Source organism: Condylostylus longicornis, unplaced genomic scaffold, assembly GCF_029603195.1.
Source record: "Condylostylus longicornis isolate FDR11 unplaced genomic scaffold, ASM2960319v2 ptg000048l, whole genome shotgun sequence".
NCBI lineage: Eukaryota > Metazoa > Arthropoda > Insecta > Diptera > Dolichopodidae > Condylostylus > Condylostylus longicornis.
The window spans coordinates 14,252,762-14,266,423 of NW_026578017.1; the positions used below are offsets into that span (position 1 = coordinate 14,252,762).

The following is a 13,662-nucleotide window of genomic DNA, read 5'->3' on the forward strand; positions in this document are numbered from 1 at the left end:
ATGAAGTATTCAAGCATATTGTTAAAGTGTTCGCCATGAGTTTAAAAAATATATTTATTAAACACATGTTATTTCAGTCTTCCACCTTCAGTTACAGCATAATTTTAAAATTTAATTAATTTTTAGTGCACAGGAATTGTACTCTTGTTACTAAAAATCTCTCTGACATAAATTGTGGCAATATTGTGTTATTAACCATATTGAATAAGCGTATTTATATTTTATTAAATAAGTAGTAAGAAAAAGTGGCAGAAATTCAGAAATCAGCAGACCAATCTGATTTTCTTTTCTAAACTAATCTCAAATTTTTAAAGAATTAAAACTTGGCAAAATGATGAAATTGTTTGTGTGATGTTTGGGTTATTTGTGTTCATTAATATAATTGTTTCTTCAGCAACACACCCTCCAAGGTAATCAAAAAATTTTTTTAAAAATATTTACTTACAACAATTTAGTATTCTTCTTAATTCAATTAGATCTCCAATACATTTTTCTTAGGAATTATCGATTTTTATATTTTGATAATTATTCGCTATTAAAATCATATCCGAAATTAATTATTGCATAGCCTGTCTTATGTGTTTATAACAATTCATTTTTTTCTGGTTTGTTTTTCATCCGAAACATTGTAATTACAAAAGTTTCTTTCGAAAATCAATTTCAATACATTTTTCACCTTAACAAATTCAATTCCCTCTCTTCACTCTTTTATAATTGTTCCTTCCTAAATCCTTTATACGAGTATTTCCGTTTCGGACGGAAACTTAAATAAAAATTTTTGAAATGATTTTTGTTTTAATAATCGTGCCATTTAATTTTTCTTTTGCTTTTATTTTTGTTTCTGGGGGGTTCTTTTCTGATTTTGTTTTTGATTTTGATTTTTTTTTGTGTTTAGAAAGGAAGTACTTAATTTTCGTTCTTATTAATCTTTGCGGTAGATTAGTTTCTCTCATTAACTCGTTCAGTATTGTAGATTATTCTTTGATTGTCTCGTAATTAAAATAAAGAAATCCTTACAATATAGTGAGTTCTATAATATCGTTTATATTATTTTATTAAGAATCGGAGTTTTCGAAGTAGAAAATGTTCTAACGTTCCTGGTTTCTTTAAAAAATTTCTTATAACGTAATTATTAAGTTTGGATGTATTTTTCAAGTGATTGACAATTAAAATATTTAAATACATTGTCCACGATTTTAGTTATGAATTTGTGAGTGATATTTATTAGTGATGAAGTCTGAAAATTCTCTAAAGATTTCTTTAAAAGTTCATTAACATTTCTTTTGTCAAAATCATAATACTTTTAAAAATAAGAAAAAAATACAAAAAAAAATAAATTTTATTGCTGTGATGATTTTTTTTTGAATTCTAAATTCATTGTGACAATTTTTTATATTTTTAATAATTTTGGAAATTTAATGACCTGATCCAATAATTTTTTTTATTTGGAAGACGAAATTTATTAATTTAACAAAATTTTGGATTTTTATTTATTCAAATATGGCCATTATAAATAACTTAACTTTTCTTTATTGAATTTTATGAACCAGTTTTGATTGTTTCACATTAAAATTTGTGGTACTAAGTAATAATTGTATAAAAAGAAATATTTTAATTAAAAATAAATGTAAATTGATTATCAGGTGAGTTGTAAGCTGTGTCCATTTATTAATTGTACATTTTTTGTTAGCCATTTTTGAAATTTGAATGCATTTAAAGTTAGTGAACGGTATAGTTTTCCATTTAATAGATAGCAGAATACAATTCACAGCAGAAAACAGAATTATTGAGTTACACAAAATCAGAAACTAAAAAAAATTTGTTGATGTTAGTATGATTTTTTGGTTAATAACATGAAAGGATTAGACATATAGCTGTAAAATATCGAAGATTTTTCTATTTATAACAAGTTATAACAAATTATATAATCATAATCAAATTGTAGACAATGCATTCAAATATAATTCATAAACCAAATTGGTTAAGTTAGAGTTTTCTTATTTTAGTATAGTTATTTGCAATATGGAAGTCAGCTTTACATTTATTTTTACATGAATGTATTATAGAGAATTGTTGCTATAAGCACATTTAAAAGCGTTTACCCTAAATTTTACTACCTAATATTAGTTCAACAAATTTTTATCGTTTATTTCTAAAGGTCTATTTGATTTAATTGGATTATTTAAAGATCTACATAATAATCTTAAAGTAAAACAAAATGAAATTGTAAGCAATTTGCAATAGAACTGTCCTTTCGTTTCAAGTCATTGTTTTTCACTCCTTTAACTGGTGAATCACAATTCACTAATTGACTTATCGGATTGGCTAACTGGCTTAGTCTTTCTATTTTCTTTATGTTTCAAATATAAATTCATAAAAATATAATATTATTACAATTAAGCATTCAATTATACTTATACTATACTCAATTCCTTAACAATAAAATATATAATTATTTTAAATCAGCATGATATCACTTTCAAGTTTTAAAAATTCAATACCATATAAAGGGCTCTAATCTATACTCAAAATATGCATTTACACAATATTTAAACTTTAATTTCCTCATGTTATACAATTAAAGGAAAATAAAAAAAAAATAATGTGCAACTATACAGTAAATTTCCATGTCTTCTTTTTATTTTACTTGCAACGACAATAATCAACTAACTGTTTCGTAGCTGCTCAATGTTATTATTAAATTCTTTTGACACATATATAAATATCACCGCAAAATTACAAACCAACAAAAACTTCTAAACACTGTCAACGCACATTGAAAACATTATTTTCATATAAAAACGTAGTTAATTTACCATAAATAGTATTACCACATCATATTAAAAAAAAAAAACATAGTTTATAACCAAAAATGAAGAAAATAAACGTAATAACAATAAAAGCAACGAGAAAATTCATTAACCATAAAAAGTATTTTTATAATTTAAAATGCAATTTTATTTTTATTATTCGCAACTTAGTAAGTTCAATAATTTCTATAAACATTTCTTTTCCGCATCAAATGATTTTCCACGGAATTTTTTTTTTGCTTTTTGCATTTCTTATTATGTTTTTTTCTCAGAGTTAATATAGACAACTTATATGTATATGCTCAACACATACAAAGAAAATTATGCCAATTACTAATGTTGATGTTTATATTGTCTTATAAAAATTGCAAAAAAAAAAAACAAGAAGAAAAAGGAAAGAAGGAAAAAAAAACTGTCATCATGGAATTTTTCTTACAATTTCACTTTTCCTTTCTTGTCGCTCAGAAAATTAGAAAACAAAAATTAAAAGACTGCATTCAATTTTTAAGTTCGTTGTTCCACATAACTTTAGAGTATTTTTGTTAAATTCACATCAAAACAAAACGTTATTAAAGATTTCTGTATTTTCAATTATTTCTGAAATGGAGAGGAATTTTTAATTGAAAATGTCAATTAATTTTAGCTTAAAAAGATTTGATCGTCCGATTCAAATCAAATCGAAGAGCAGCTATGAAAATCGGCATTGTATCGGCTTTAAGTTACGCACGTGTAGGTATACCCAATTTCATGGTGCCAGTTATGATCTAGTGTCCACATATGTACATTTATGCATAATAACTTTGATTGTGTTCTAAATTTCGATAAAAAACAATCCAATTATTCGGTCAAAACTTTCAAGCTGCTGTTTTATTGAAAAGTTTTCCAAAAATTTGAATGATTTCTTTAGGTCAGTATGCATAATTCCAGAAAAAAATTCCTAGAACTCTACAAAAATTTGTAGAAATTAAATTAAAAAACACATTTAAATGAAATCTTGTTGAAACTTATAGTTTTTAAAATTTTGGTGGAAATAACAACTTCGTACCACAATTCCTATAAAAATATAGAATCAACGAACAACAATATGAAATGAGTACTTTCTTAAATACTTTTACAAATGTACTTTTTTTTAAGAATGTACCGCAAAAATTCATCCCAATCAATTTGCAATTTTCATTCGGATCTACAGCTTATTGCTTGAGTAACTAGAAAATGTGTAACACAAAACTATGTACAGTTGCCGTATCAATCCATAGCCATAGCAATTGAAATTATTCTTCTTATATAATGGTTTTGAGTCACCTGAACAAAATTTAAAATATAACAATACTTTAATTTTAAATAATTCTTTTCTGATATTATAACCAATTTTACAATTTTATTATACTTTCCAAACGAATACATTTTCATAATAATTGATTTTAATCACAATTCCTCCTCTGCCTTAAAGTAATAAACTCGTTCTACTAGTTATTAACAATATTCCTTATCAATTCAATTTTAATCTTAAATAGTCATAAGACAAAATAAAATGTAAAGTATAAGCATTAAAGAGACACTATAAAACAACAGTAAAATAAAATATTTAAAATAATATTTAAATACGTTTGTATATACAATTTCATAGTTGTATTTTCAGTATATGTATAGTAATATTAATATACTTTTATATATGTATGTATAGAAAAATTGCCTTATTGAACCAAAAATTACGCGAAAACAAAATAATTTTAAAAACATCAATATAACGTACAGACAAGCGACGAGACAATCAATTCTACTCAACCAAGACGATATTAATCTCAATATAATTTAAAAAGAGATTTGTTAAGAGATAAGACTCGAGACTCGAGTTTCTACGAGTATATTGTTTTTTTTTGTTTTTCTTTCTAAATTAAATATATTTGTACGTACAAGTACATTGTACTATGGAAGTAATAAGGTTACCAAATTAATTGAAAAAAAAAAAGAATTTGAAAGTTAGACGCTTATTTAAAGGTTTTTATTTTTTACATGAATTTATTTCTGATCTTGAAAGCCGTTTATTTTCTTCTAAGAATTTGATTGAAAACGTCTTTTTCATTCTAAAACTCTCTTGAGTATGTGTATGAATAAATGCGGATAAGAATGCCCAACTTGAGAGCTTTCGTTTAAAATTTCTTCAAGTTTTTTTAAGAGTTTTTCACTGCTCATATTTTTTAAGGTGAATAACAAGCCTGCAAAAGTATTTTGATTTTTCTGATGCCAATATTCTTAGAACTATACTAAATTTTTTATAGTAGTATCATGTTTATGAATTTTACTGCACCGTAATTAAACTTTAATATGGTGTTATGTGCTACGCAATATCTAGGTTTTTTTTAGGTAAAAGTAATAATGAAATAGTTAATTAAGTATTAATTTTTTTTTCAAGATTCTCTTGCCAACCTCTTTACTGTTATTTAAAAGATTTTCACAAATGCAATACTCCAAAAACTTAATATGATAAAATATATTTTTAACACAATTCTCTTATATCTAAACAATTCACATGATTTAAATGTGCTATACTCAAAACAATTTATCTAAATTGCGAAAATTTAACAAATAAGATTGGCAACAATAAATACAACGCAGTTTTCAATATATATCGCGATGTATGTGAGTATATGTGTTTATGAAATGGTCTATAATTTTAACATTAAAACAATTTAATAAAACGACTTATTAAAAATTTTAAAACAGTTGGTAACCTTTTTACATAATATTTTACCTAGTTGATATTTTATTTTCCGATTTCATTTTTTAAACGGAGGGAAATAGTACTTGGATCTATTAAAATATTTTTTGTTTTTATTTTACCGCCTAGTAAGTTTTTACTGGTCATCTTATTCTCATATTTTTTCTTTTTTCAAGTGCAGTAATTTTACTCTATAGCAGCAACTTATTTACAAAAAAGAAAAAAAAGGAAAACTCTTAATTGTCTATCGCTTGAACAATTCAATAAATACATTTTTTTTCTACTGTTTTATCTGTAAATTTTCTTATTATACAATGGAATCAAGGAAAAACAAATCAAAAATGGAAAGAAACTCCTTATTAGGTACTCTCAAGAGAGTTTTATTTTATTGTTAATGCACTGTCTATCGTCCATTTTTTTTATTTCTATAAAAAAATTAAAAAAGTACACAAACATTTATAATAAGAAAAAGAAAATACTTATGTAACGTATATGTTTTGTTTGAAGCTTTTGTATGTGTTATACTACAATCAAACATTATTTTTGAACTTTGCATTTATGCCATTTAAATACATTCACTCATTCATTCACTCATTTATTCATTCATTCAATAACACTTTCATGCTATTCACTTTATAAAATTATTCTATATACATATGGTATAATTGCAATTTCCTATACTTGTGTACTAACTGTTATACGAAGTAGCTTTCATTATATTCAAGGTGGCCAAAAATACTTACTCAATTTAGTTCTTTATCTTCTAATTCTATATTACTAATATATTATTTTACGTAAATACTGTTACAGGTATTTTACGTATTTGCAGGGTAAATATTGTTACTGCTATTTATTTTAAATATATGAAAAATCAAAATAATAGTTCTAAAATAACTCTTTATAACAAATAAAATTTAGAATTAAAATTTTAAATGAATTAATGGTGTAGAAATGAACACTTCCTCTACTTGTATACATAGAGCCCATCGAAGAGTTAAACTGTTGAATCAACACAAAAAATTGTGGTGCTCTTATTTCAAAACTCGCTTATCGGAAAAAAGTATGAATGTGTTTTTAAATAAATAAGTTAATTAAGTGTAAATTGGCTACTCAAAATTTTTTAAGAAAAAATATAATTAATTAAAAATACAAAAATTGTTAAAATTTTTCAAATTCTGAATAGTTTAATCCATTTATCGCTTTCTTAACATTCATCTGCTTTCTATAATAAAAGAGCTGGCAACCCTTCTACATTAATAAAAAATAATAATAATTTTTATTTATTCGTTATTTTTCTTGTTCAATTTTTCCTCTCATTCTTTTTTTTTGCAAATTTTTTATTTTTGATGTAGTCACTTAGGAAATTGCTTGTATTTCTCGCGGTTTGTAGGTGGATAATAAACTACAGAAATGCCACCGACATAGTCATTCTTTAACACTAACTTTTAATATTGAATCTATTTGATTTTAGTGTTGTTTTTATTTCACGTTTATTATTTTTTTTTGTTACTGTTGGGGTTTTAGGTTGATTGGCAGGATATTTTGTACGGCGAGCTATAAAAACTGTATGTGTAGAAATATTCATGTTGTATAGCATATAAATAGCTTTTATATAGTACATTTACCTTGAATGTGAAAGTATCTAATTATTGTGAAATAAAAAAGAAAAAATTTTTTTACTAGATTTTATAAGAGGGTGGTATATTTTAAAGCCTTTTAATTAAATTCGTCATATAATATGAAAATGACATTGAATAATCTAATTTAATATGAAAAATTATTTGATAATGTCGAAAAAATTGCAAAATTTTATTATTTTGTAAATTCAATTTATGGTATTTAAATTGAAGATTGTAATTGTGTTTATTTGGATTTGTTAGAGGTTTGAAACAACGAGGCGTTATTATAATTTGAGAGCTTTTTTTTATAATTGGTAGAAAACGAAATTAATTTTGTATTTGACGTCATTTGTGATTTAAAATATTATATTATTTTCTCGTATGTGTTATACAATATGTACATATTGTATATTTTTGTCACACAGGGTGAGATACAGGGATTTTAAGTAATTTTCACAAAATTTCTACATTCAAAGAAATTTCTCCTTTTTAAAATTGCTACGTTTTTTATGAAAGAGAAAATAGAAAATTCGTGAAAATTCGTTAAAATCCTTGTATTTCGGATACTGTTGTGGTTTGAAACCTAGTTCTGAACAAAAAATTTATTCTAGCACTAATTACTGGATCACCCTGTATGTAATTCAATAATACCATAATGTGCATAATAATATTTTAAATTATTAAGTATTTAATAACAATTATTGCATGAATTTAGAAAGTTTAGCACAAATTTTATCAAACAAAGCTGTAAATATGATATTGAAAGCTCTCTAGTATTTATTTGGATCATGATCAATTAAGTTGATCAAGTTGCGGTTTTCGAACTAATTAGAATCTTAAAGAAACACAGTAAAAATCATTGACTCTATTTTGTTTTTGAAACTTACGTTAAAACTTGGACTTAAAGGTAAAATATTGTTTAATTTTGTTTAATTTTTTCTCTCATATTCCATGCGGAATTTCTGGTCACGATTGCATGTTTTGAAAAAGGTACTATTTTTCAGTTGTTGCTAAAATTTCTCATCATTATTCATTAAATTTGATTTTAATCAAAAATAGTGTTAAATAAATGATGCTAATGAAAGTTTGTTGTTTTCAGAATTGTTTTTTTCTGTGTAAAAATGTTTAGGATGTTTTAATTGAAATGCCATAAATTTTTTATTTAAACACATTTTTTACGCTTTTCCAATATTTTAAACTAAATTATTTATTAATATTTAGACGAACATACTTGAATTTCTATTTAATATATTTATTCAAAAAGTGCCTGAATATTAAAATTAATTTCCTATTTGTTTATTTGTTTTTTTTTTTAGATAACTTATCATCCTCCTTGACAACATCGAATAATCCTGAATCAACAACAAATGATAAATTATTAATGTCATTAGAAAAACAATTAAATATTGAAATGAAAGTTAAAAATGGTGCAGAAAATATGATTCAATCGATATCAAGTGGTCATCACGGACGTGATAAAAAATTATTAGCTGAAGCTCAACAAATGTTAGCTGATTCAAAAGCAAAAATTGAATTTTTACGTTTACGAATATTAAAAGTTAAACAAAATAAAGATCAAATGCATCGTTTATCAGCAGCTGGATCTGATGAAAATGGCGGTGATAATAATCGTCCAGAAAGATTAGAAACATCATTAGAGGATCGTATTGAAGAATTACGGCATAGATTAAGAATTGAAGCAGCTGTTGTTGATGGAGCTAAAAATGTGATAAGAACTTTACAAAGTAATAAAGTTCCTGATAAAAAGGCTCTACAAGAGGTGAGTTTTGTAATTTTTTTTTCTTTAATTTTTTTCATTTAAAAATTTTTAAATTGAATTTTGCTCAATTTTGTTTTTAATCAATGGAAATTTTCGTTTAATTTTATATCGTCGGTTTAAAGTCGTACAAGGAAATCATTGTAAAAGTGAGTGGAAATATTAGTGAATACGAGTAATTTTATAAAATGATGTGATAAACTAGTGAATATATTATTTTGAATCATAGATATGTATAATTCATGAGTAGTGTCTTTACAAAAATAATGTGTAATAAAATAACAAATATAAAGAATGTGCAACTATAAAATCACTTGCTCTTTCTGAAATACTCTAAAACAATAATCTTTGAGATATTATAGGAATGAAATTGTCAAATGTTAAGGTAAAATACTTCTCATAAAACCAAATTTTAACAGGCTGGATGAAACTCAAAATTATACTTAAAAAGCTTATTAAGTGTTCTTAAAATTTCATTGAAAGACCGATGCAAAAGAAATAGATACAAATTTATTGAAAATATAATAATGTATACAATCTTTATACTCATTTACAACCATTAAAAAAAAAAAAACTGTAAAACTTATCAATTACAATTTTCAACTAATTATTTTTTGTCTTGCTGTATAAAATGTAAGAAAAGATAGCAAAGTAGGTACTCGAACTTATTGAAAATGAAAAATTAAAGAAATTTATTTAAAATTTTTGTGAGATCATAATGGGAAAATTTTTGATACTTTATAAAATTTAAGCTTAATTTAAATCACTTAGTCATTACAATCTATTAGATTAAAGTTCCGTTTTCTATTTGTGTACTGTATTACAAAAATTAACAACACTAGCAAAATGGTTTCATCCTTCCTCAGAAACGACAATAAATTTTAATTATAAATTAATTTAGACTAATTTGAACATTTTTAATTTTTCATTCCCCATTCTTTTAAAAATTTTTTATCTGACGATATTTTACTTGATTTCAATTGATCCCAAAAAGTATAAATTTGTCTTAAAGAATAATATATATATGTATATTTGTAGAACCCCGAAAAATAATTTACATTTAATCCATTTCAATTTTTCTTAATCCAACCACTTTTTTATAGGCTGATTTGATTTGAAATCTACACGATCTATATAAAATAAACCATAATTTAATAACAAACTTCATAAAAAGAGAAAAAGAAAATTATCTACGACATACATATGTAAATTTCATGTTCTGGATCAAAAGCAGTCAATGAGTCATAGGAATAAAATTATATTCTATTAAATTATCTAATGAACCTAGAAGATTTGTGAAATTATATAAAATTTTTAGATGTAATAATTTCTCTTTTATTCTAGATCTAGACCAAAATTATTTCTGAATATTTTATAGTGACAATAGAGTAAAAATTCATAATAACTCTTGTAATAAATTTGTTAAATTTATGGGTATTCCGATGAAGACATACAACTGACTGTCAAATAAATTTTAATAGAAAAATTTAATGGAATACTCCACCATGGTTATAAATTTTTTCTAAATAAATTATAAGACAAAAATTTTAAATATTAAGCATTTCAAATTATGGGTACAATTTTTTTATTTTTTTAAATCTATCTACGTAACATATAAGAGACAATTTTTTATTTGAACCCTTTCTAAATTTTATTTCAATAAATCTAATTAAAATTGATAAAACCCACATTTTTTATTTCTGATAATATTCATTATTTATATTTATATAAATATCGAAATTAACTCACCTGTGGTATAATTTGTCTATCGTTTATTCTAAAAATAAATTCATTTGCTCCCATTATTCAGATATTGTATACATAAATATATGTATATAAGTAAGTAATGTATATATAGTAAAATAAATAAAAGAATAATAACCTAATGTGATGATTAGTACCTACATGTTCCTTATGATAAAGTTCGAAAAAATTGCTAACAGTAGACTGCTTGGTACATTTATATTAATATTTATGATAAATTTTAATAAGAGCATACATATTGTATGTTATAAAATATGGTATATATGTTATATATGTACGTAAATAAGCATATAATACAAGAGTATGTGAGTGATGTGAAAAAAAAAATTTTATTTTTAGATCACATTTTTTTTTTTTGCTATAATAATTTTATCTGTTCTATATTGTCGATTGCATACATACTCGTGTAGAATGTTTGCATATATTTGCTAGATGTACTTGTACCTATACATTATATTTAGAACTCATTTATGAGAAGGAGTATTATGAATTTGTAAATTTTATTATTAATAATGGGTGAAAAAAGGATTGAAATGTTTACATAGTAATTGAAAAAATTTTTATTTTTATTTCATAATTAATTAACAGTTTGATTATGTTTTTCACCTTTTTCACTCGTGTTCGTATCAGCATTCTCATTTTTTGAATTAGATATGTCATCTTTTCAATAAAACTACTCATTTTTTCTCAAAATATCAATTGGTTTCAAAAATAAAGTGAATTAATTGCGAAAAAAAAACAAGATACGAAAAAATTATTCTCACTTGAAAATTATATTGTACTCACTCGTTTTCTTCTCACTCGTCGAGAATAACCTACTAAAATAATAATTAATTTATTTGAGCCCTTGCTTAATCAGTTCAACTTTAAGCATAAATTAACAAATTCAATATTTACAACAATTATTGAATAGATTAAACTTATTCAGTAAGACTCAACATAATATTACTAAATTTCTAGTATATAGGTGACGGTTAGACTAAATAATTTTAGGAAATTTTTATTGAACCGCTAACTTTGAACCGCATAATAGAATGAAAAGAGTGACATTTCATAAAATACTGGTGGCTATATGTTACCAAGTAAAATGGTAAACTTAAAACTTATTTTCGAATTAAAACTTAAAAATATAAAAATATCTTATAGTCTGGGCCTCTATTAATGACATGTGCATACTCGTATCATATAAAATAATTTTAGAAGTTTAATAATATTTTTTTATCCTCATTTTTTTTTTCCTTGTCTTTTTATTTTGATTTAATGCGCTCTAATTTCATTCAAGCGTATGATAAATAATAAATTTTTTCAAAATTTTATTTTAAAGACAATTATTGTAAATTTTTATTATGTGTCAGGTGTGTTTTCTGTTTTACTTAAAAATTACAATATATAACATTTTTGTTATTTATAAATACAAACATATGTACATTGTAACTACTAAATTATTCTATATTTTGTATGAAATTTTTCTATCATTAATTCTCAAACTTTAATTTTCAAAAATAATGAAAGAATTGGATTGAATCAAGATAAAATTTAATTTGTACTTAATTTCACTTTCTTAAATCTAGTCAATTTTGCCTTAAATTCGTAAAACATTAAAAGTAATTGACAATTTTTTACTAATATACACCGCCATCCATATTTTAAAAAAGTCAATTCAAAGCTTTTCAAAAGTAATTTATATTTAAAAATTCAATGCTTGACATTAGATCCAACTGGAAGCTCTACTTCAGAACTCAATGGCATTAAGATTAAAAACTAAATTCAAAGGTTAAAATTCATTAACTTTTAATTAATTGTGATCAATTACATGATTCTTTATTCGTTACTAAATCTCTCCGCCAGTGACATCAGCTTTACCTGAATTTGATGTCTTTGATTCTTTAGTGAAGAATTTGGACTGGTGATTTGTCGAATTTCAACTTAAATATTTTTCTTTCGCCTGCGTATATGCAATATTTTTCGATTATAAATTGTATTTATTTTATTCATAATATGTTTGTACATATTTATTAAGATTCCTCCTTGCTTTAAAATGCAAAAAACTAAATCTAAATTTTCCACACAGAAATTAATTATTTTAGTGCAAAAGAATCTTCACTCGCAAAATGACTATTGAGAATCTTTAAAATTTAATTGCAAATTAAAAATATTTTGCCAACGATTAATCGCAACAATTATTTTTTTTTTTTATTTAACAATATTGTGCCGGCAGCGGAATATTCTTTGTTTTCGTAAATTTATAAACAGTGGAAAATGAAAATAAAATTAAAAAAAAAAAAAACAAAAGAAAGAAAAATATTTGATTTTTTGACCTAATTTATTATAGAAAACGTTTCCAAGTTTTTCTTTTTGTTTGTTCTAGCATAGTGATGCTTTGTTTTTCATTCTTCTTATTTGAAAAAATTCACTTTTTATTGCGCGTAACAACAGAATTCCTATATGCACATTACACATTCACACACATATTAGGTCTACATTATAAAAAAATAAATATTAAATAGCTTTATTTGAATTTCTTTTTATTATTATTTTTTTTTTAAATTTATTTTTATACAAATCCCCTTTACAAATTACAAATGAATAATAAAATTTTAAGTGAGTAATGGAATCTATGTCGAAGTTGCTTGCAATTTTAAAACTTTTTTATTAGGTACATATTTTAATTTTTAAATATAGAATTCAAAATTTATGGTTATATGATTACACATATTATATTTTATTGGGGTGACTCCCGCGACCACAAACTATTTTATAATTCAACAATTTTTAGAATTTATTTATAGAATTTTGATCGTAAATTTTAATTAAATATTGTAAAATATTAAAGTTGTTAAAAAAACTATACGGAAATTTTGAATATTTCAAATTAGATTATTGGGTGCTATACTATGGTGTATGTAGAAAATAAGAAAAATGAAATTTCTAGAATAAAATTTACCATGTTTTTTATGTATTTAATATATGAGT

At 23.6% G+C, this 13,662-nt stretch overlaps 1 protein-coding gene across 10 annotated transcripts in view; it reads left to right on the forward strand.

The window, feature by feature from the left end:
• LOC129610990 (serine/threonine-protein kinase N) overlaps positions 1-13,662 on the forward strand; it is a 137,797-nt gene that overhangs the window by 93,346 nt on the left and 30,789 nt on the right. For all 10 annotated transcript variants that reach the window (XM_055523866.1, XM_055523870.1, XM_055523868.1 and 7 more), the window contains one exon: positions 8,465-8,928. In XM_055523866.1, coding sequence (XP_055379841.1) covers positions 8,465-8,928 — 464 coding nt within the window. The remainder of the gene's footprint in view (positions 1-8,464; positions 8,929-13,662) is intronic.